The sequence below is a fragment of the Chelon labrosus genome, assembly GCF_963514085.1.
Source record: "Chelon labrosus genome assembly, chromosome: 12".
Taxonomy (NCBI): Eukaryota; Metazoa; Chordata; class Actinopteri; order Mugiliformes; family Mugilidae; genus Chelon; species Chelon labrosus.
In genome coordinates this window covers 29,969,211-29,990,836 of record NC_140345.1, presented here as the reverse complement: position 1 = coordinate 29,990,836, position 21,626 = coordinate 29,969,211, and the positions used below count along the sequence as shown (strand labels likewise).

Below are 21,626 nucleotides of genomic sequence, written 5' to 3'. Positions count from 1 at the left end.
AAATTAGAAACGGCCGTGTTGAAATGGGCAAATCTGAACAGAGCTCCGATATTACGTAATAGGCGCCCAGCCCTTTTGGATACACCCTCTCTCATTTGCATGTTCCAGCCCACTGTAAGGGCGGAGGCGTTAGCTAGCTAGCCCCAGCGACAGCTAACCGCAGTTTCTGACAAGAGGGATACGGTATGTCGGACTATGCGTGTAATGTTCCAGGATGTTTGGGGCAGGTCAAGACTCTACACAGACTTCCCCAAGAACTCAACTGTCAGCGGGAATGGTTGATGTTCATTTACAACCGCGTTCCACAGAGCTTCAACCCGAGGTTGGTAGTTTGTTCTGCCCACTTCACCCCGGAGTGTTTGTCCAACCTCGGACAGTATCAAGCCAGCTGTGTCGCCGGGATAGCTCAGTGGGTAGAGCTGGCGACCCATGTGCCGAGGATGAGTCCTTGCTGCAGCAGCCCAGGGTTCGAGTCCGACCTGTGGCTTTTTGCTGCGTGTTATCCCCTCTCTCTCTGCCCCCTTTCCTGTCTATCTTCAGCTATCTCTATAATAAAGGCAACAAAAAGCCCCCAAAAAATATATTAAAAAAAAACAAAAAAAAAAGTATCAAGCCGGCTTTGGCTCTAGCTTCAGCCCGGTGGATTAGGCCAATCAGCTTTCAGGATATGTGGGCCAATCAGCCTTTGGGTAAACTGGCCAATCAGCACGCAGCTCATTTCATTATTCATGAACTTGCTGAGTGGGCGGGAAAAACAAACTGTTTCATTGCAGGGCTTATTTATGACCTTGTATTAGGCTCTCTAGCAGTGCTCCTGGGGCGTTTTCAGCCCCACAAATTTACATATGCCATTATTTAGGCTCAAAGATCAATTCCTAATGGTCAAAAAATGTGTTCTAGGACCCCTTTAAATCGTGACGTAAGCTCAGATCTACATGCATTTATAAGCACATTTCCTTTGTACATCCCGATCGAGCGTACCGGACCCCTCCCGGTCCACGCCCTTTTTAAATATGGAAATCATATTTAAATTGACCCTCCACCTGAGATTCCCCTCTCTGCGCGATCAGAAAACGAAAACATAAGAATGAGTAAGACGGAAAAAAGAACTTCACAGAAAGAGAAGAGACGCCACTGACTGGAGTGGAGACAAACATGTCCTCTTTGACACGCTGCCACAATGTTTACATTTGCGCATCATGATCTTCCTGTTGACGTTTACAAATTCATGTGATGGTTCTTTTATATCAATGTGTGTACAGTTGATAGCTCTGATTACAGTCAGAAAACCGTCTCTGGCTGCAGATTGCTCTTTAATGTTGACCTGTTCAGATGCATTGTGGGTATCTGATATACCTGGCTGACATGAGGATAACTCCGTCCCACACTGCTGGCATGGCTCTGCTCAGGGTCGACTGGCTCAGTCCTGATCGGTCAGAGTAATAGTTTTCACATTTATGACAGTTTCCCGGCATCACCTCTAAGTGTCGCCAAAGGATCAACATCTGTAGAATCCTGCGTACGCCAGCCACGTCGTTGGCGTTGGGACGTACAAAGTTCCCGGACATTTCACTCTTGATACATCTGAACTTTTACGTAAATGAGTACTTACGTAACGTTTTTGTACTTACGCAACGTTCGTACATGAGGCCCCTGGTTCCTCTGAGGATGAAGCTTCCAGGGTTCAGGTCTAATCTGAGTCTTTGTCTCTAGAATAAATCAGATCTTAACATGTGAGAGTCTTTCCATCTTGTTCCAACATCTGGATCATGTCTCCAAGTCAACCAGCAGCTGTTGATGGTTCTGATCCAGCGGTAGGTAGAGATCCATTAGAGACAGCAGCTGCTACAATATTCTACTGACCACATGATGGCGCTGCTGATTTACAGACACACAAACTGAGATCAGATCTCATCTAAAGTGTTTTCTTCAGATCAGATAACAGATAATAAATGAACACACGGAGCAGTTTATTTAAATATTAACAGAAGAAGAAGAACAGAGTCCAGGACTTGTTCCTCTTCTCTAATCTGGATCTGCTCGATCATTGGTTAACGTGTCTCTGTCAAACAGAAACTGAAAGTATTTGTATTCAAGCTGCGCCATCAGGTCTGAGATCAGGAGCAGAAACTCGGTAGTTTCTACCAAGGTAGGCTGATTTTACTGAAGTTTCCTAAACTGCAGCGGAAAAATGAAAAGTTTTAAAGTTAGAAAGAAAAAATAAACTTGAAAAGTAATAAAAAAATAACATAGTTTGAAGGAAAATGATCCGATTAAAAACAGGAAGTGAAGAGACGGTTAGAGTGTGATCTGAACGTCAGTGAAACGTTTTGTTCTTTAGTTCTATTACGCGCTGAACATGTTTTATGGTTTTATTTTAATTTATTTTCTTTATTTAATACGTTTTAACCTTTTATTTATTTTCTGTGCTTTATCTTCCAGCACTAGTGTACCTAATGAAGTGGCCAGGGAGTGGACATCTTATCTTTATCAGTCGGTTGGATCCAAAGTCTAACTCTCTGAACTCTCCGTTCGACAGAGAGGTCACTTCATGTCTCTGCAGCTTTTAAATCATCAGAAAAAAGAGCCAGCTGTTTCTGAGCTAAACCATCTGGACCAGGACCAGAACCAGGACCCAGGACCAGGACCAGAACCAGGACCAGGACCCAGGTATCCAATCAGAGACAGAGATGGATCCTGAAGCTGCAGGAGACAGGTCAGGTGATCAGCGTCGGGTGGTTGAATGCTGGAATGATTCCAGATGAGATCCCTCTGATCATTTATTTTACATTTAAACAAAGACAGAAGCATGTCTTCAAAAATTAGAGACCTCTTCTAACCTTACAGGAAATTAAGCTAAGCCAAACAAGTATGAACTAACCTAGCGTCACGTCTCTGGACTGTGGGAGGAGCCTGTGTCGGACAAAACAAACGTTTTCTTTGTGACTGTAGTGGACGAGCATTAGATGGAAGCTGTAGGACTTTGTATGAGAATGTCCTCAAATGTGTCAGTGTCCAAACATATATTCATACGTGTGTGTGTGTGTGTGTGTGTGTGTGTGTGTATAATCATCAGCCTGCCCAGTCTTCATGGAATCCTGCAGTTATCCTCTCCTACCTGAATGAACAGTTCTCCAACCTGCCTATGATTCCTCTTACATTTTCAAACTGTCATGTAACATCATCAGTTTGTATCATCAGATTACACATGTACGCTTTAGTCAGATATGTGTATCTATGACAGATGGATGTTTATCTTGCTGTTCTCTTCTCTCTTTCTTCTCTCTGTACCCGGCTGGCCTTAGGCAGATGGGTCCCTCCATATGAGCTGGTTCTGGTTCTGGTTCTGGTTCTGCTCAAGGTTTCTTCCTGTTAAAAGGGAGTTTTTCCTGCCACCGTTGCCTTCAGGCTGCTCTGGAGGTTTCAGGCCGGGTTTTTGTAAAGCGTCTTGAGACGATTTGTTTTTTTTATTGACGCTATATAAATAAAATTGAATTGAATTGAACTGAGTCTATATATATCGTCTGTCAGGTGGTTTTAAGTCAGAAGCTGAAATGACTGATGTCTGGTTGTTACTTACAGACTCAGTGAAGACCTGAAGATGAATGACTCTGACTCTGATGAAGAAGCCAGTGTTGCCAGGAGTGATCAATCCAGAGAATATCCTCCAGATTTGAAGATGGATCCTGAAGCTCCAGGAGCAAAGTAAGATGATGAGTTTGTTTAAATGACTTCATGATCTTGTTGTTGTTCTTTCACCGTCTTTTAGTTTGAATGTTCAGATTAAAGAGTCACTGTTCAAACATATGAGATATGTTACTCCTTGTTGAAGACGCTTTAGACTCAAAGAAGACCTGAAGAGGAGGGATCATGATGAAGAATCAGCGTCTTCCTCAGCCAGTGTTGCCAAGAGTGATCAATCCAGAGAATATCCTCCAGATTTGAAGATGGATCCCAAACCTCCAGCAGACAGGTCAGAGGATGAGTGTTGGTCCCTGGTTATTAAAGATGGGATGGTGATGTAGTAAAGAGTTGAGTTCTGTCCTAATGTTGTCAGCGAATGGAAGAGATCAGACTTCCAGCTTCTTTACATGTTCATGACTCCTTCCACAAATGTTCTGTTCAGTTTATCGTGTGTAGTTGGTTGAACAAACCCTGGTGTCAGGTCTGATGGTTCTTTGACTGTTATCTCATGTCTTCAGAGGTCAGAGGTCATCAGGACGTCAGCAGCACCAGGACAGCAGCAAGGTGGATATTTAATATGGTTTAATGTTCAGCTCATCTCTGACTCCTTTCAGAGCATCACTGCAGTAACACTGATCACATTTCATGATCTCTGTCAGGTGTTTGAATCCAAGGCCTTGGCTCTCTTGAGGGATGCTCTGGGACAAGATAATGTCCTCTTAGGAAAAAGAAAGAGACCGCAGGAGGAAGATGTAGATGATGAAACACGTGAAGCAGCTCTGAAGGTTGCCCTCGCTGTCTTGAGGACCATGAATGAGCATCAACATGCTGACGTTCTGGAGCAAAGTAAGTAGTTAATGTTTGTTGGAGGAATTTATACATTTCTTCATAAAATGACTCAAAACATCATCAGACAAGTCCTGAAAGTAGACTGAGAGAACCCAACCAATGAACGGTACCAGTCAGAAGTTTGGACACACCCTCTCATTTAATGGTTTTTCTTTATTTTCATGATTATTTACGTTGTAGATTCTCACTGAAGACATCAAAACTATGAATGAACACATATGGAATTATGTAGTAAACAAAAAAGTGTGAAATAACTAAATCTGATTCATATCTTAGAGTCCTCAGAGTAGACACCCTCTGCTTTGTTGACAGCGCTGTAAACCCTTGGTCTTCTCTCAGTGAGCTTCATGATGTAGTCACCTGAGATGGTTTTCACTTCACAGGTGAGCCACGTCAGGTTCATTTGTGGAATTTCTTGTCTTCTTAATGGGGTTGGGACCATCAGTCAGGTTGGTACACAGCTGACAGCCCTATTTGACAACTGTTAGAATTCATATTATGGCAAGAACCAATCAGCTGAGTAAAGAGAAACGACAGTCCATCATTACTTTAAGAACTGAAGGTCAGTCAGTGCAGAAGATTGCAAAAACCTTGAATGTGTCCCTAAGTGCAGCTGTTAAAACCATCAAGATGAAACTGGCTGACATGAGGACGGCCCCAGGAAAGGAAGACCAAGAGTCACCTCTGCTGCTGAGGATAAGTTCATCCAGTCACCAGCCTCAGAAATCACAAGTTAACATCACCTCAGATTAGAGCCCAGATCAATGGCACACAGAGTTCTAGTAGCAGACACATCTCTACATCAACTGTTCAGAGGAGACTGCACCAATCAGGCCTTTATGGTCAAACAGCTGCTAGAAAAAACCACCACTAAGGAAAAGCAACAAGCAGAAGAGATTTGTTTGGGCCAAGAAACACAAGGAATGGACATTAGACCATAGCCTGGGTGCCAGCCGAACTTAGTCCCGCCCACAACATTTTTTGGTCTGGAAGTTCGGTCTGGTGTCGCTCCGTTAAGGCGCAATTATGCTCGAACAGAAGCTGTTCGAACCAATCAGATTCTCAGGACGGGCTTTATACGATGATGGACAGATGATCAACAGTAACGTAACCACGTCACCAAAGAGCGCTTGGTGACGCTTGGGTTGAATTTGTTTACAACAAAGATGGCTGCCGCTGGAGAACTGAGATGTGTAGATTCTGCCATCGACTCTGTTCTAGAAGATATCGACAGCGCATTAATTTTAAAAGAGGAACAGATAAATGCGATCAAGGCATTTGTTAATCGGAAAGATGTTTTTGCCGTCCTTCGTACGGGATTCGGCAAAAGTTTAATTTATCAGCTGGCTCCGATGTTTTTTTTTGTTTTTTTTTTCAAACTTTATTTAACGGACAGTCAAACAAGCTGGCTCCGATGGTCGCTAAGAAGATGGGACACAACATGCGTCGCACACTCCGTTGCTCTGATTGGTTATAGGTCTATCCAATTGAGTGCAGAGGCATTTTCTTTCCTGGTTCGGTTGAAACACGCCCCATAATCACAGCCCTATGGAGCGGTACCAGACTCACATTCTGACTAGAATTGAGTATGGCTACGCCAGGCTAATTAGACCAGTGGAAATCTGTGCTTTGGTCTGATGAGTCCAGATTTGAGATCTTTGGTTCCAACCACCGTATCTTTGTACGACACAGAGAAGGTGAACGGATGGTCTCTACATGCAGGGTTAGGACCCAGAGGGCTGAGGCAGGAGTAGGCAAAAATGTATTTAGTGAAAAAAAAGACAAAGCTGACAAAACCAAAGGTAGTGATGGCCCTCTGACACCCGAGGCTCCGACTAATGCGCCGTAGCTCATGAAGCAATTATATCGAACCACTGTGCCGAGGCGTGCTTCGGTCACGTGTCTAGTGACGTTTGAAACACTTGAGTGACGTTCGAAGCAGTTCAAGTGCTTCGAATGCTTCAGCGGCAAACGAATCACCTGAGGGGTTCGGTTTGTCATGTGAATCACCTGGTGGGATCGAGTGTGTTCAGGGATATCCCGGATATCCTATCCTTATTTAGTGGTGCTCATTTGAATGTTTCTTTGCAGAGTAGGTTGGTTTGTTGCTGTAGTTGGAGTTAGTTGCGTATTTTGTGGAGATAGATCGTAAGATTCAGAGAGAAATAGATAAATTAGTTACATAGATAACACTAGATTGATAGATAGACATAGATAGTCCTAAATAGCGTTATATATAGATAAGATAGAGAGAGAGATACAGATAAGATATAGATATATAGTCAGAAGTGCGTGTATAGTTTTGGTTCGGACAAATCACGTGTTTTGTGACGTATGAACCATTTCACTGCTTCATTCAGAAACCCTGTCACTGGTTTGGTTGTCTCGGCTCTTCGGGAGAGATGAGATGAGTCTTCGAAGCAAATAATGAGTCAAGAGAGATTTGGTTTGACACTGTTGCATTCAGTACAAATATTCTCTAACACTACTAAACCACCAAGAGCAAATGAAAATAGCTGATGTAAGCGCTGAAACATAAACATTAGTGTAAATTAGCAAAGGTTCATAGAGTGTAGCAGTGACGTAATCAAAATGGTCCACCGACAACGGTGCATCACTAATGAGGTTCGTGGTACACTGTGAAATCACCGGTCTTTTGTTAGCGAAACAAGGGTTCGATTCCCATTTGTTCTTTATTATTTATTTTATTGTTATATGTATATAATTTTCTTATAATAAACTTTAAACCACATATCCATGTAATGTAGTCGAATAGGAAAGTGCATGGCAAATCAAGTCCCATACAAGCATGAACCAGTAAGACACGTCTCCATTGCACTACATTTTATTGTCCACTAGATGTCCTAATAGAGCACTGTGTCACTGAAGCTTCGAGTAATGAACCTTTTTTTGAATCACGTGTGGAGGCTTCAACAAAGCCTCGATTGCCCATCACTAGGGTTAGGACCCAGAGGGCTGAGGCAGGAGTAGGCAAAAAGGTATTTAATGAAAAAATAGACAAAGCTGACAAAACTAAAGGCACTGCAGACGAGGCAGGATGTCAAAAAACAAAACACAATGAAGACATGAACAAGAGATGAAAAACTATGACCTGGAAAGACACGAACATGGCAAAGAAACCATATGACACGACAAGGAGCAAAGGGGAAGGCAGGGCTTTATATACACATGGGGAGCAGAAGGGTGACGAGACACAGGTGAAACAAATCAGGACATAACACAAGGAGAAAGCAATGACCTAATTAAAGGGGGAAACACAGGGAGTAACACATAACAGGAAATCAAGAACTTAACAAAATAAAACAGGAAACAGAAAACAGGAAAAGTAAACACTGAACCATGACTGTAAAAAAAACAAGAACTTAACAAAATACAATAAACAGAAACCCAAGAAAACTAATCACAAACCATGACACCTTGTGTTTGGTTAGCTTCTCTTTGTCGACTTTCAGGATGTTATGAGTCATTTTTATAAAATGTAGAACAGAAACTAAAACTTTAAAGCAGCTCTTCACCGGGTCTCAAACAACAAAATGTTGTAACGGATTAAATTTGTGTTTATGTTGGCTGCACCGATCAATGCAATATTTATTCCTTCTCTGTTAGGTCACTATGCACGAGTCGTCATATACCAGCGGAAACTAAGACGGTCCTTGAAGCAGAAACATGAGTTCATGATGGAACAGTTTAACAAACAGCCTGTGCCCCTGAAAGAGATTTATACAACGCTCTATCTGATAGAAGGAGGCAGAGGAGAGGTCAACAATGAACATGAAGTGAGACAGATTGAGGCGGCATTCAACAGACGGACGTCTTCAGAAACTCTCATCAGGTCTGAGGAAATCTTCAAGCCCTTACCCAAACAAAGTGCTCCAATCAGAACGGTGCTCACCAAGGGGATCGCTGGCATTGGCAAAACTGTGTTAACACTGAAGTTCATGCTGGACTGGTCAGAGGAAAAGGCTCATCAAGACATCCACATCATGTCTTCACTTCAATTTAAGGAGCTGAATTTCCTCAGAGGTAAAAGTTTAAGTTTGATGGAGCTCCTGTATTTGTTCTTTCCAGACCTGCAAGACTCTGGAATCAAAGACCTGAGTCAGTACAAAGTTCTGTTAATACTGGACGGTCTCGATGAATCCAGACTTTATCTGGATTTCGAGGGAAATGTGAGATGTTCTGATGCTACCGAGACACACCCAGTGGAAGTGCTGCTGACTAACCTCATTGCAGGTAGGCTGCTTCCAAACGCCATTCTGTGGATAACAACCCGACCTGCTGCAGCCTACAGCATCCCTCTAGAGTACATTGACCGGGAGACTGAGATACGAGGCTTCAACAACCACCAGAAGGAGCAGTACTTCCTCAAGAAAATTGCTGATGAAACCTTGGCCAAAAGAGTGATCGCAAACATCAGGTCAACAAGGAGTCTGTACATCATGTGCCATGTGCCGGTGTTTTGCTGGATTTCCTCCATTGTCCTGGGAGAAGTATGTGCCAAAGCTGGAGGAGGAAAACTGCCCAAGACTTTGACTCAGATGTACATCCACTTTGTGGCACATGAAACCTCTAAGGTGTCCTTAAAGTACAGTGAAGAGCAACAGCTGGACTCTCAAGGGAATAACTTGATAATGTCTCTTGGGAAGTTGGCCTACCAGCAGCTGGAGAAAGGCAACCTCATCTTCTATGAGGAGGATCTTAGAGAATGTGGTATTGATGTCAAAGAAGCATGTGACTATTCAGGATTGTGCACTCAAGTCTTTAAAGAAGAGCTCTGGATGAATCTCAGAGTCTACACCTTTGTACATTTGTCAGTCCAAGAGTTTCTTGCAGCTTTATACGTCCATGTGATGCACAAGGTTGAGAATGTAAATCTGATGATTGAAAGTCCTGAACGGGCCGACAGAACCAAGCCTCTATCCAAACTTCACAAAGCTGCCGTGGACAGAGCCTTAAAAAGCGACAACGGTCACCTGGATCTCTTCCTGCGATTCCTCCTCGGACTCTCCATGGAGTCTAGTCAGGGTCAGCTCAGAGCTCTGGGGATACGACTAGAAACCTGTGATCCACAAAGTCATGATGAAACCATCAACTACATCAAGCAGAAAATAGAAGAGAGTCTTCCTCCAGAGAAGTACGTCAATCTCTTCCACTGTCTGAATGAGTTGAACGACCACTCTCTAGTGGACGACATCCAGAGCTACTTGGACTCAGACCGAGAGTCTGTGATGGACGAGTGCTCTGCGGCTCGGTGGGCAGCTCTGGTCTTTGTGTTGCTGACATCGCCAGAGAAGCCAGAAGAGATTCACCTCAAGAAATACTCCAGAACACAAGAAGGTCTTGTCAAGCTCCTGCCAGCCATCAAAGCTTCCAGATCAGCAATGTACGTATCTTTTATGTTTTTCTGGAATTATTTTTTAACAATTCTACACAAATACCACAGACTTTCATCCTAAACTGACTTTGTCTTTGTGTCTATTAGGTTGAATGATTGTGATCTTACTGAAGACTCTTGTCAGAAGTTGTCCGTCACTCTCAGCTCCAGCCGCAGTGATCTGAAACATCTAAACCTGAGTGACAATGTGTTAAAAGACTCAGGAATCAAACTTCTCTGCAACGGACTCCAGAGCCCACACTGCCAACTGAAGACGCTGAGGTGAGTCATGCTGCAGTATTATTACTGATAGGTGACATACCAAATATGGCAGCATTCCACTAAGAATAGACTGCTGGTGCTGCTGTTAACCAGTCAGTTGTTTGTCCCCTCAGACTGAACCGTTGCAGTCTCACTGAGAGATGCTGTGAAGATCTGGCTTCAGTTCTGAAGTCATCACATCTTCAAGAGATGGATCTGAGTGACAACGACATTAGAGATTCAGGAGTGAAGAATCTCTGCAACGGACTGGGAAATGTCAGCTGTAAACTGGAAGTCCTCAGGTATCACACACAGAAAACTATTATTGGATGTATGTTAATAGTGAAGGATATAACGAGCAGTAAAGGTTGACTTGTGTCTGTTTGTCACAGGTTGTCGTTCTGCAGCATCACAGAGCAAAGCTGTGGTTATTTGGCCTCTGCAGTGAAGTCTAACCCATCTCACCTGAGTGAGCTGGACCTGAGCTACAATCACCTGGGAGAGTCTGGAGTGAAGCTCATCTCTGGAGCTCTGGAGGAAGCTCAATGTGAATTCACTAAACTCAGGTAAAGAACCGTCTTTAAGCAACATCTTCCTCAGCATGACCCAGTCTGACAGACAGCATGTGTCTCTATCTGCTCACAGAGTCCACCACAACGCTGAACACTGGTTTAAACCAGGACTGAGGAAATGTGAGTACAGTTCAGTATATTCTCAGTCAGTGCCGTGAGCTACCAGTGTACCCGTCTAACTCTTGACTTCTTCCTGCCATCAGATGGACGTGAGCTTACGTTGGATCCTAACACGGCTCATAGACTCCTCGTCCTTTCTGAAGACAACCGAAAGGTCAGCTGGGACAGAGAGCAGTCGTATCCTGATCATCCGGACCGGTTCGACTACTGGGCCCAGGTTCTGATCCAGCAGGGGCTGACCGGTCGCTGTTACTGGGAGGTGGAGTGGGACGGAAACTGGGCCGGGATCGGCGTCACCTACAAGAAAATCAGCCGCAAAGGGCCGAGCAATGACTGTGTGATGGGATACAACCAGGTGTCATGGAGTCTGCATTGTTCTGTCCACGGCTACCACGCCTATCATAACTTCAAGAGCATCGTCCTCCAGGTCCCTCTGGCTGGTTCTGGTAGACTAGCGGTCTATCTGGACTGGGAGGGAGGAATCCTGTCCTTCTACAGAGTTTCTGGAGAGTCTCTGACACACCTGCACACCTTCAACACCACCTTCACTGAACCTCTTTACCCAGTGTTCAGGGTGTGGGGTGAGGACTGCAGTCTGAGGCTGAGATAATTGATTAGTCTTCAGTCACACTGAGTCTGATCATTGACCAACCTGTCATGTTGATGGTTGTTGCTGAGGCGTTGTTTGATGTTGTGTTGTAGATAGATGTTCATAGATTTGTTGCTGTGTCGCGGCTCATCTGTTCTGGTTCTGTTGTCATTTCATCTTTGATACTTTTTATAGAATCTTCTCATCCTTTCACAACACTAACACTATTAACCAAGTAGAAGATGACCCTGTCATCTACCCCACAGTATAAATAAAACAGCCTTGATTCCTGCTTGTTTTGTTCCATCTTGTAAATGAGTATTCATGAGGTTCAAGTATTAAACTACTTATTCTACTTAAACTACTCTGGATGTTTTATGTTTTCTACCTAAACTTGTTCTGGATGTTTAACATGTAATGATCAGTTGTCATCAAGATTATTATGTTTTACTTTAATTCTTCTCTGACTTCATTTAATTCTGATCATACCGTCCTGATCTGTCTGTAGTATTATATACACATATACTAATGTGTTAAAATAAAATTCTCTTGTCTACCTTATTGTCTACCCCGTGTCTTGTTGCTTGTCTGTTTCTGCAGGTACCTTAGTGGGCGGGTCTCAGTTTGGGCAATTAGGAGCACCTGGCCAGTGTCCCTCAGCCTATCAGATCTGGCCGTCACGGTCCTCAGACGTTAGGCGCGTTCGACTTGATGCAGATCTGTCTGAGTCTGACTTGACGTGATGCATCCTGGGATGGACGCAATGCATGCTGGGATGGACGCAATGCATGCTGGTTAGAAATTCTGTCCGACTTGAGTCAGACGGGGAGGGACTTACCACTACGTCACCATGTCACATGACCTTAAAATATCGCGGGAGTCTTCGCCTGCAGACAGATCTTGCAGTTGCTTTCCACGATCTGCACGACCGGAAACCCGCCCTCATGACGTCAGGTCAAAGACGTGATTGGGCAGTTTGGGAGGAATCTCCTCATGACGATTTTGACGTTTCTCGCTTCGTTATGTTGGAATATGCGAAAATGAACAGAAATGGAAGGGATACCTTCTTATATGTGATTTCTGCAACAATGGTAGGCTGGCCTACTGAAAACGTTGTACATCTGACTGCAGTTCAATGCAGAGTTCATTTCTTCTATTAAACAGTAAAAAGGCATTTTAACATGTTGGTAACAGTAGAATAAGCGGGATAATGGACTTCACTCCATTAGACTATAAAATAAAATAAAAAACAGTCTGGGCTATTGGCTCAACTGTCAGCACGCTCGCCTCCCGATCCGAGGTGCTGCTGGTTCGAGTCCGGGCGTGTGCAGAGCTGAATCACGCAGGTTACGTTCTAAGGCTTCGCGTTGGGCCGTTTTACCATCTAGAACGCGTGCATTCAATTTGTAGAAGTGTCGTCCATTATCCTTTACTTATATCGTAGTACTGCTTCTTCAGTATCATCCTAAATTGGTTTAGTGGGTAACACGTCAGTCTGGCGATCGGCCGTCCGTAGTTCAAATCTTGTTAACGGTTAGTAGGTTTTTGGGGTTCTTCTTCACACCTGTCTGTCCAAAAATGAAAACAAATGGCATTTAATCTCCATCTCAATATCTTTCTGTGAATTCGTTTCATGGTTGAGTTACAGGTGCTAAACGACTTTGGGTGTAAAAGTAAATATTCAAATAAGTAGCCTAATCAGCAGTTCATTTTCGCCAAGATTGGAGACCAAAGCACTATGCTACTTAATCCTTATTCAGTAGATTTGCTGCTATTCACAATCCTTTGCATACAGCATGCTTGTTGTAACACGGGTATAAATTCCGGTAACTCCAAAGCTTCTATTTCGTCGGCAACAACGAATGCAAACACCGCGAGATCCGCCATTGTTTACACGAAGTTGACCGTGTCCGACTTGTCTGCAGCCGTTTTATGCTCCACCCCTACAGTCGGCGTAAGATCACGCTGACGTAAGCAAGTCAGACTCAGACAGGCGCAGACAAGTCGAACGCGCCTGTTCTCTCTGCTCTTTGACCTGGATTCCTCCAGCATGGGTTTTTGTTGTATTTGTTTTATGTTAGCACCTCTCAACAATACACTATCATGCACCCATCGACAGACACTGATACTCACACTCAAACCTCATTAATTCTTATGGGTTGATTGTTGGTTTGTTTAAATAAATCAGTTAACCTTTATGTTAAACTGCGTTTCTCTGTTTTTCTGTCATGGCTTACGAGCCAGGTCACAACAAAATATATATAAATATATATATTCTTAATGTCATGAGGTCTATTTGCTGGTCAGTGAATTCATTTGATGATTGATCAGCTGCAGTTAATCAACATCATCAACCTGTTGTTACCACGTTAAATAAAATGACGGGATCGTTCGTCTGTTAGCAGAAACCTTCCAGTCATACAAGTCATGTGATTAGTTTAAATGTCTCTGATTGGTTGGAGGATGATCCGTATGTTTTCTTCTCTGGATCAGAATGAAGTCCAGATGTAGAGACTCTGGTTCTGATGGAACCGGATCTGGATCCGACAGCACAGAAACCACAGTAGTGTTGAATTATTATGGTGTGTTTGTCACATCACTCTGTGATTCATCTAATGCACATCCTTCAGCCAATCAGAGCAGAGCTTACTGTGGTGTGAATAAGAACTAAACCACAGCTTTAATGTGAACACTGCAGGTCAGTACAGGTTCAGTCTCTGCTGGGGTCTCGTCCCAGCTTTAGTTCTTCTGGACGTCGCTGCTTCACAACAAGAGACTGACTGAAAACTTTTACTCTTTATTTAAAACACAATGAAACATAAATATTTACAGAGGTTCTCTGAGGCGCTGCTCATCCAGTCTGATCTACGGTATATTTCTTTTCTCTGGTAAAAGTGAAAACATCTGGTAAACTGAAGCTGGTCTTCCAGACTGTCAGGTGCTCTTTGCTTCCTCTTGAGGTCATTTAGATGAAACTTACCTGGACGAGCAACATGAACAACCTGTGATCTGGTTTGTCTGACTGGCTGGTTCAGGTTCATGGCTAGCTGCCTGTTCTTCTGTGGGACGAGTCACCATGAACTCGTCCAGACCTGAACCACAGAAGCTGTTTGTCTGTCCTGGTTCTGTAGAGAGAGTTCTCAGCCTGGTTCCATCTGATCCTGGGTCTGCTGCAGGACGACCGCCTCAGACGTCTTCTTTCTTCTCTCCTGTCCTTCCTGCCAGCGATGCTTTGTCATTGGCTGTCGCTCTCTCCCAGTAGCCAATAGGTGGTCATTTTTCCTTTGCCCTTGATGTCGATGTTTCCTCTCAGCTCCAGCTGGAAGCAGTTGAACTCCTGCAGGACGTCACGAGTCGCCGCCGACACGTGGATCTTCAGGGCTACCAACAAAAGCACAAGAGTTCACGTCTACATGTCTTTAACTCTGGACTCAAACACTTTTGAAGGTTCCTCATAACTTCCTGAGAGTCAGCTGCAGTGAAACTGTCTGAACGAACCAATCAGATTACAGCACTATTATTATATTATTAGAATTTACATCTAAACTACAGCTGGTGTTCAGTAAATGATCTGGAAACTACAGGAGCTGTAAAAAAATGAAACTTTCTCTAAGAACTGACAGATTAGATGAAGCTGAACGACGTAAAGTTTACTCAACAGGGCTGATCTGAGGAGGAGGAGCTCAGTTAAGAGATGATCCATATTTTAGAACAAGCTGTAGAATTAGACGATAAAGACGCTGCTCATTATTTTCTCAGTATCTCCTTCATCATCAGATGTTTGCTCCTCATCAGAGACCTGGTTCCTCTGAGGATGAAGCTTCCAGGGTTCAGGTCTAATCTGAGTCTTTGTCTCTAGAATAAATCAGATCTTAACATGTGAGAGTCTTTCCATCTTGCTCCAACATCTGGATCATGTCTCCAAGTCAACAAGCAGCTGTTGATGGTTCTGATCCAGCGGTAGGTAGAGATCCATTAGAGACAGCAGCTGGTACAATATTCTACATCTGATTTATGAATAAACTGGAGAAGTTGGATGGTATGAGGGTCTGGACAAGTCCAGGTTCTCACCTTCTCCGGTGGACTCCATCCGTGACGATGTATTGACGGTGTCACCAAACAAACAGTAACGTGGCATCTTCAGACCAACCACTCCTGCACACACCGGACCTGCAGCAGACAGTGACAGGAAGCATCAGAGGAGACTCAGGTTTAATAATGAGAACATTTACTGCTGTTTGTGACTGAAGCTGAGGAGAACTAAAAAGAACTGTAGTTCTGAAATGATCCTTTAATTGATCCCCAGAAATCTTTCAGGTATTGTTTGAAATCTTTAGAGAAATCAACGGGGTGTGTTTATGGTCTAGACCTGGTCCAGGGTTTAATCCCACCAAGAAGCTTCCTGCATCATTTTGTACATTTCTTTATAAAAATTACTCCAAACATCCTGAAAGTCGACAAAGAGAACCCAACCAATATATTAGACCAAAATGGGCTAAAATTCCTCCAAGCTGCTGTAGACCACTGATCAGCAGTTACCAGAAACATTTAGTTACAAGGAGGTCACAGCAGATACTGGAGACAAGGAGGACATGATATGTAATATTGGCTCACTTTAGTCTAATGTTTGTGTTTCATGTGTTTGGTTGGGTTCTCTTTGTTGACTTTCATGACTTGTCTGTTGATGTTTTGAGTCATTTTTATGAAGAAATGTAGAAAAGCTAACAGTAGAGATAACGTTTTAGCAGCTCTGGATGTGGAAACAATTCTTCTTTGATTTGATAATGGTAATGTTGAGGTTGGGGGACTGTAAACGTTCTGGCGCAGTTCTGTCTGATAATAACTCTCAGAATAAATGTATAAATGTCTCAGCCTTCTTACTGAATTTGAAAGTTTATTTTATGCTTTAAACGAAGGTTGGAATTAATTATGTAGTGAGAAGATTTATGTAACCGTGAAACAAGATGAGCAGGACTGAAGGATCAGTTCAGTAATAAAGGGCTGATGTGAGGTAATGTGACGATGGATGAGGTCATGGCTGTGGTGGGGGTCTAGGACCAGGATTTGGTGTGATGGCGTCCTTACCGCTGTGAATCCCTATCCTCAGTTTCAGCTGCTGCTCCAGTCGGTGGCGGATCTTGAAGGTCCGGACGGCGTCCAGCAGAGCGAGGGCCATGCGTCCGATCTCTCTGCCGTGCAGCTTCCCGTTCCTCACCGGCAGCCCTGACACCACCATGTAGGCATCGCCGATGGTCTCCACCTGGGGGCGCCACAGGACACCGGGTCAGACCAGAGGCTGTAGAACCAAAATGGCCGACACATCTCCACTTCCTCTCATTGGTGAACGTGACCAAAACTCAGTGTCATCAGATTCACATTCAGAAAACTTTATTTGTCCCCAGGGGGCAATTTAAGCATTAGATTAACTACCTCACAAGTATGTGATGTGTACTTTAGGGGGCGGGGCTTATGACCTATACTGCAGTCAGCCACCAGGGGGAGCTCCACGAGCTGTCATGGTGGCCACTGGTTCTACAGACTGTAAGTTCAATAGTTAGTCTCGAATGATCTTCCTACTCTGGAGGAGGTTTTTCATTCGCTGCTGATTAGATTTTCTCGATGAGGAGTTTCTGTTCTGGTTCATTTTCATCTGCAGGTCCTTTCATCAGTAAACTCTAATCTCATCAATTCTTCAAGATGTTTGTGTCTTTGAAGCACAAGAGAGAATTAATTATTCAAGGCAGCAGAGAGAGGATCCGTTTTTACCTTGTAAACATCAAAGTTGTCGATGATGGCATCAAAACAGGTGTAGAGGTCGTTGAGCAGAGTCACCACCTGCAGACAAACGTTCAGATTCAACAGGAAGTAGTTCCTGATCCTCAAACAACCACAGCAGGAAAAACCATGAACCAACAAAGAAACCTAAACCAGGTTTAATGTTTTACGGTTCTTCAGAGTCACCTACTTCTGGCTCAATAACACTCTTCATTTACCAACCAGAAAATTACAGGCTTTTATTTTGAAGGGGTTCCTCATAAGCTGAGCTCTTTTTGCTGCCTCTCCCTTTTCTTCTCCACCATCCGAGCTGGGTTCAGGTGTCAAGTCATCTGATGCAGCCTCTCAGTCTGTAGGTGATACCGTTAGCTGGTAGACCAGGAGGCTAGGAAGAGTTACTGTTAGCTGGTAGACCAGGAGGCTAGGAAGAGTTACCGTTAGCTGGGAGACCAGGAGGCTAGGAAGAGTTACCGTTAGCTGGGAGACCAGGAGGCTAGGAAGAGTTACCGTTAGCTGGGAGACCAGGAGGCTAGGAAGAGCTACCGTTACCTGGGAGACCAGGAGGCTAGGAAGAGTTACCGTTAGCTGGGAGACCAGGAGGCTAGGAAGAGTTACCGTTAGCTGGGAGACCAGGAGGCTAGGAAGAGTTACCGTTAGCTGGGAGACCAGGAGGCTAGGAAGAGCTACCGTTACCTGGGAGACCAGGAGGCTAGGAAGAGTTACTGTTAGCTGGTAGACCAGGAGGCTAGGAAGAGCTACCGTTACCTGGGAGACCAGGAGGCTAGGAAGAGTTACCGTTAGTTGGGAGGCTAGGAGGCTAGGAAGAGCTACCGTTAGCTGGGAGACCAGGAGGCTAGGAAGAGTTACCGTTAGCTGGGAGGCTAGGAGGTTAGGAAGAGCTGCCGTTAGCTGGGAGGCTAGGAGGCTAGGAGGAGCTACCGTTAGCTGGGAGACCAGGAGGCTAGGAAGAGTTACCGTTAGTTGGGAGGCTAGGAGGCTAGGAAGAGCTACTGTTAGCTGGGAGGCTAGAAGACTAGGAAGAGCTACCGTTAGCTGGGAGGCTAGGAGGCTAGGAGGAGCTACCGTTAGCTGGGAGACCAGGAGGCTAGGAAGAGTTACCATTAGCTGGGAGGCTAGGAGGCTAGGAAGAGCTACCGTTAGCTGGGAGACCAGGAGGCTAGGAAGAGTTACCGTTAGCTGGGAGGCTAGGAGGTTAGGAAGAGCTGCCGTTAGCTGGGAGGCTAGGAGGCTAGGAGGAGCTGCCGTTAGCTGGGAGGCTAGGAGGCTAGGAAGAGTTACCGTTAGCTGGGAGACCAGGAGGCTAGGAAGAGCTACCGTTAGCTGGGAGGCTAGGAGGCTAGGAAGAGTTACTGTTAGCTGGGAGACCAGGAGGCTAGGAAGAGCTACCGTTAGCTAGGAGGCTAGGAAGCTAGGAGGAGCTGCAGAGCTGGTCTCTCCTGAATCAGCTGATCAGTTGGTCTGTATTTCTATTAGATCATCTTGTTTTGGAGAATATCTGTGGATCTGGTTCTGGTTCTGGTTCTCTGAGCTGATCAGCTAACGTTGCAAAACTGTCCAGAAGTTTTAGAAAAACCCAAAGAAGAGACTCCAGTGAGTGTTTTGAAGCTGATGAACACAAGCTGAGGAGACTCTGAAGAAGCTGAAATATGTTTTTATATTTACTCAGTGCTCTTCATCAGAGAGCTTTAGAGGTGTTGGTAGGTGTCGATTTAATGCTAAGCTAGGCTAACAGTTAGACTGGCCTCCATCGGTGTACTCTCTGCAGAGATGGCGGTGAAGCCCACGATGTCGCTGAAGTAGATGGTGACGGAGTCGAAGGCTTCGGCCTGAACCGTCTCTCCACGCTTCAGCTGCTCCGCCACCGAGCTGAGACACAGGGAGATATACTGAGTACTGCAGTAGTGCTGTAGTAGTAGCATCAGCTATAGGAGTAGTAGTAGCATTTTATGTAGTATAATTACTGTGGTAGTATCTGGTAGAGCAGAGCCTCGGCCTTGCGTTTCTCCTCGTGATAAGCCTGAGTCCGTTCCTCCACCAGCTCCTCCAGGTTGTTGGCGTACTGCTCCATGCGGGACAGCAGGTTGTCCAGGATGTTGGTCCTCGACTCCCTGAACACAGTCAAGTTTCCATCCAGTGATCAGCATCAGTAACAAGTTGAAGGACATGTTTGTGTTAGTCAGGACCACAAACTGGAAATAAAGATGGACGACAACTGTCCAAACTGAGGCCAGAAATAAATATTCCATCATATCCAGAAACGTTGGCTGCCTTCCTTTACATTTCTTCATAAAAACGACTTTCAAGTCCTGAAAGTAGACAAAGAAACATTAGACTAAAGTGAGCAAATATTACATATCATGTCCTCCTTGTGTCCAGTATCTGCTGTGACCTCCTTGTCACTAAATGTTTCTCATAACTGCTGATCAGTGGTCTACAGCAGCTTGGAGGAATTGTAGCCCATTCCTCAGAACAGAACCACTTCAGTTCTGAGATGTTGGTGGGTTTCCTCACATCAACTGCTCTTACTTTAGCATCTCACTGATATGTAATGTTGGCTCATTAGAATAACGCTTCTGTCTTATGCGTGTGATCAGGTTCTCTTCGTCTACTTTCAGGATGTTTTGAAGAAATGTTTTGAAGAAATGTAGAAATACTGAAGGGAACTAAAGTTTAAGCAGCTCTGTACAGGATATGTTTCTAGTTTTGTAGTTTTTATACGAGATTTAACTTTCTTAAGGTAACTAAAGGTACGATATAAGAGTCTATAACAGTCAGTTGTTTATCAGCTCTTTGCGACTCTGTCTCTGTTGTGTCAAACATGATGAGTTTGAAACTGAATTAAACATAAATGAAGTCTCTAAAACAGCAGCTCAAACCGACGACACTCAAGCTGCTGACAGCTGCAGTCTGAGGTGCGTTCGCTGACAGAAGGATTCCTGAGGTCTTACTTGTTCTGTTTGCGCAGCAGCACTCGGATGTGGTTGAACTCGGGTCGCTCCGTCGGCTCCTCGGCCCAGCAGCGCTGCATCAGCTGACCCAGCTCGGGGCTGTGACTCTGAGGGTCGATAGTCGGCCTCAGACAGGGCCACTCGCCCAGAGTCACCCGGTCCACGATCTCTGCAGGACACAGAGATTTACTTCAGCAAGAACCCAAAATATAATCTGAGAACCTGCGGGTAACTCAGCAGCAGCATCAACAACCACGGAGAGATTCTACAAGTTTGACTGCATGTGAGGAAAAGACTTCTTTTGTCCACAAACACTATAGTTCATCTGTGAAGGTTCTCAGTCATCCAGGTCATGGTACTGTGCATCCAACCCACTAGAGTCTGTTAACAACCAGACACTCACCTGACTTTGGGGGGGCCATTTGAAATGCCCTTGTTTCAGCATTTTCTGGATAAAACTACAGTTTGTCTGTGAACATCTCTGGACAGATGAATTAAAGGTAGAAATGTTTGGAGCTTTTCAGGAGAACAACCTAAAATCAGCTGTGAAGCACGGAGGTGGAAGTGTCATGGTTTATTGTTCCTACTACTGGATCCTATCAGAGAGTGGCTGAAGACAATGAGACGCCGTCTGTCTGAATGTTGAACCTGAAGTGGTTCCACTAACAAATCCAAAGTACAGACAAGAACACAATCCAGAACCAAATGAATCTTTCCTGAAGAGAGAAGAGAGGTTAAAGAAGATGTCAGGGAGCTGAAGGTGTTCCACACCAAGAACCCGGTACCAGAATGTTCTGTAGCTAACTACCAGTCAGTGAGTCATACTACAAGATCAGGCTTTAAATCTATAGAAACAACTCTCCAAGTGTATTTTACTGAAAACTCTGTAAATATGAGGGACAGTCAAAATGGAACAACAACATTAACCACATTATTTCTCAGTCATCATGTCAGAGTTTCTTCTTCTGTCTCAATATTTCATCAACAAATGTAACTGATATAGTTTTATTATCTTCTGTCCTTTAGAGTCTATCCACATGATTCTACATCAACTATGAACCACATGGTGACTGGACTGATAGAATCTGAGCCCTGTGCCTTTCATTCATGGTCCTTTGTCTCCATCTAGTGGTCTAATGGTGGTACTACAGATAATAAACACAATACCACAATGGTAGAACATGATGATGTCCAGTCTAAATAAAATGGTTTGAAAAGTTTCTTTCTACCTTTGGGGCTGAGTGGGTCTCCCTCCAGGTAGAAGACTCCTCGCCGCAGCGCCACCTCCTGGAGGATGATGCCAAAGCTGTAGACGTCCCCTCTCTGGGTCCCCTGAGGAGGAGGACATTCCATCCTTAGCAGCTCTGGAGCCATCCACAACCTCTCTGCAGAGATCAGATTCAGAAATGCTG

At 44.4% G+C, this 21,626-nt stretch overlaps 2 protein-coding genes across 3 annotated transcripts in view; one reads left to right on the top strand and one right to left on the bottom strand.

The window, feature by feature from the left end:
• The first annotated feature begins 1,889 nt into the window (after nt 1-1,889).
• On the top strand, nt 1,890-12,622 carry LOC311497079 (NACHT, LRR and PYD domains-containing protein 3-like). Its single transcript, XM_084557203.1, has 12 exons — nt 1,890-2,149; nt 2,443-2,716; nt 3,583-3,705; nt 3,833-3,973; nt 4,203-4,248; nt 4,344-4,530; nt 8,161-9,937; nt 10,037-10,210; nt 10,324-10,491; nt 10,582-10,755; nt 10,835-10,881; nt 10,965-12,622. The coding sequence occupies exons 2-12, from the start codon at nt 2,691-2,693 to the stop codon at nt 11,489-11,491; spliced, it is 3,390 nt and encodes a 1,129-aa protein (XP_084413329.1). The 5' UTR covers nt 1,890-2,149; nt 2,443-2,690; the 3' UTR covers nt 11,492-12,622.
• A 1,150-nt stretch (nt 12,623-13,772) lies between these two features.
• The window catches only part of LOC311497082 (atrial natriuretic peptide receptor 1-like), a 41,937-nt gene continuing 34,083 nt past the window's right edge, over nt 13,773-21,626 (bottom strand). Inside the window, exons 14-22 of one of the 2 annotated variants that reach the window (XR_014699369.1) lie at nt 21,444-21,599; nt 20,215-20,383; nt 19,228-19,374; nt 19,009-19,132; nt 17,237-17,305; nt 16,556-16,730; nt 15,542-15,640; nt 14,451-14,851; nt 13,773-14,355 (exon numbers count right to left, since the gene is read on the bottom strand). Coding sequence is in view for 1 of the 2 variants with exons in the window: in XM_084557207.1 (XP_084413333.1) it covers nt 14,706-14,851; nt 15,542-15,640; nt 16,556-16,730; nt 17,237-17,305; nt 19,009-19,132; nt 19,228-19,374; nt 20,215-20,383; nt 21,444-21,599 (1,085 nt within the window). In the remaining variant the exon portion in view is untranslated. Of the gene's footprint in view, nt 14,852-15,541; nt 15,641-16,555; nt 16,731-17,236; nt 17,306-19,008; nt 19,133-19,227; nt 19,375-20,214; nt 20,384-21,443; nt 21,600-21,626 lie in introns of both variants that reach the window. The other variant, XM_084557207.1, reaches the window with a different exon arrangement.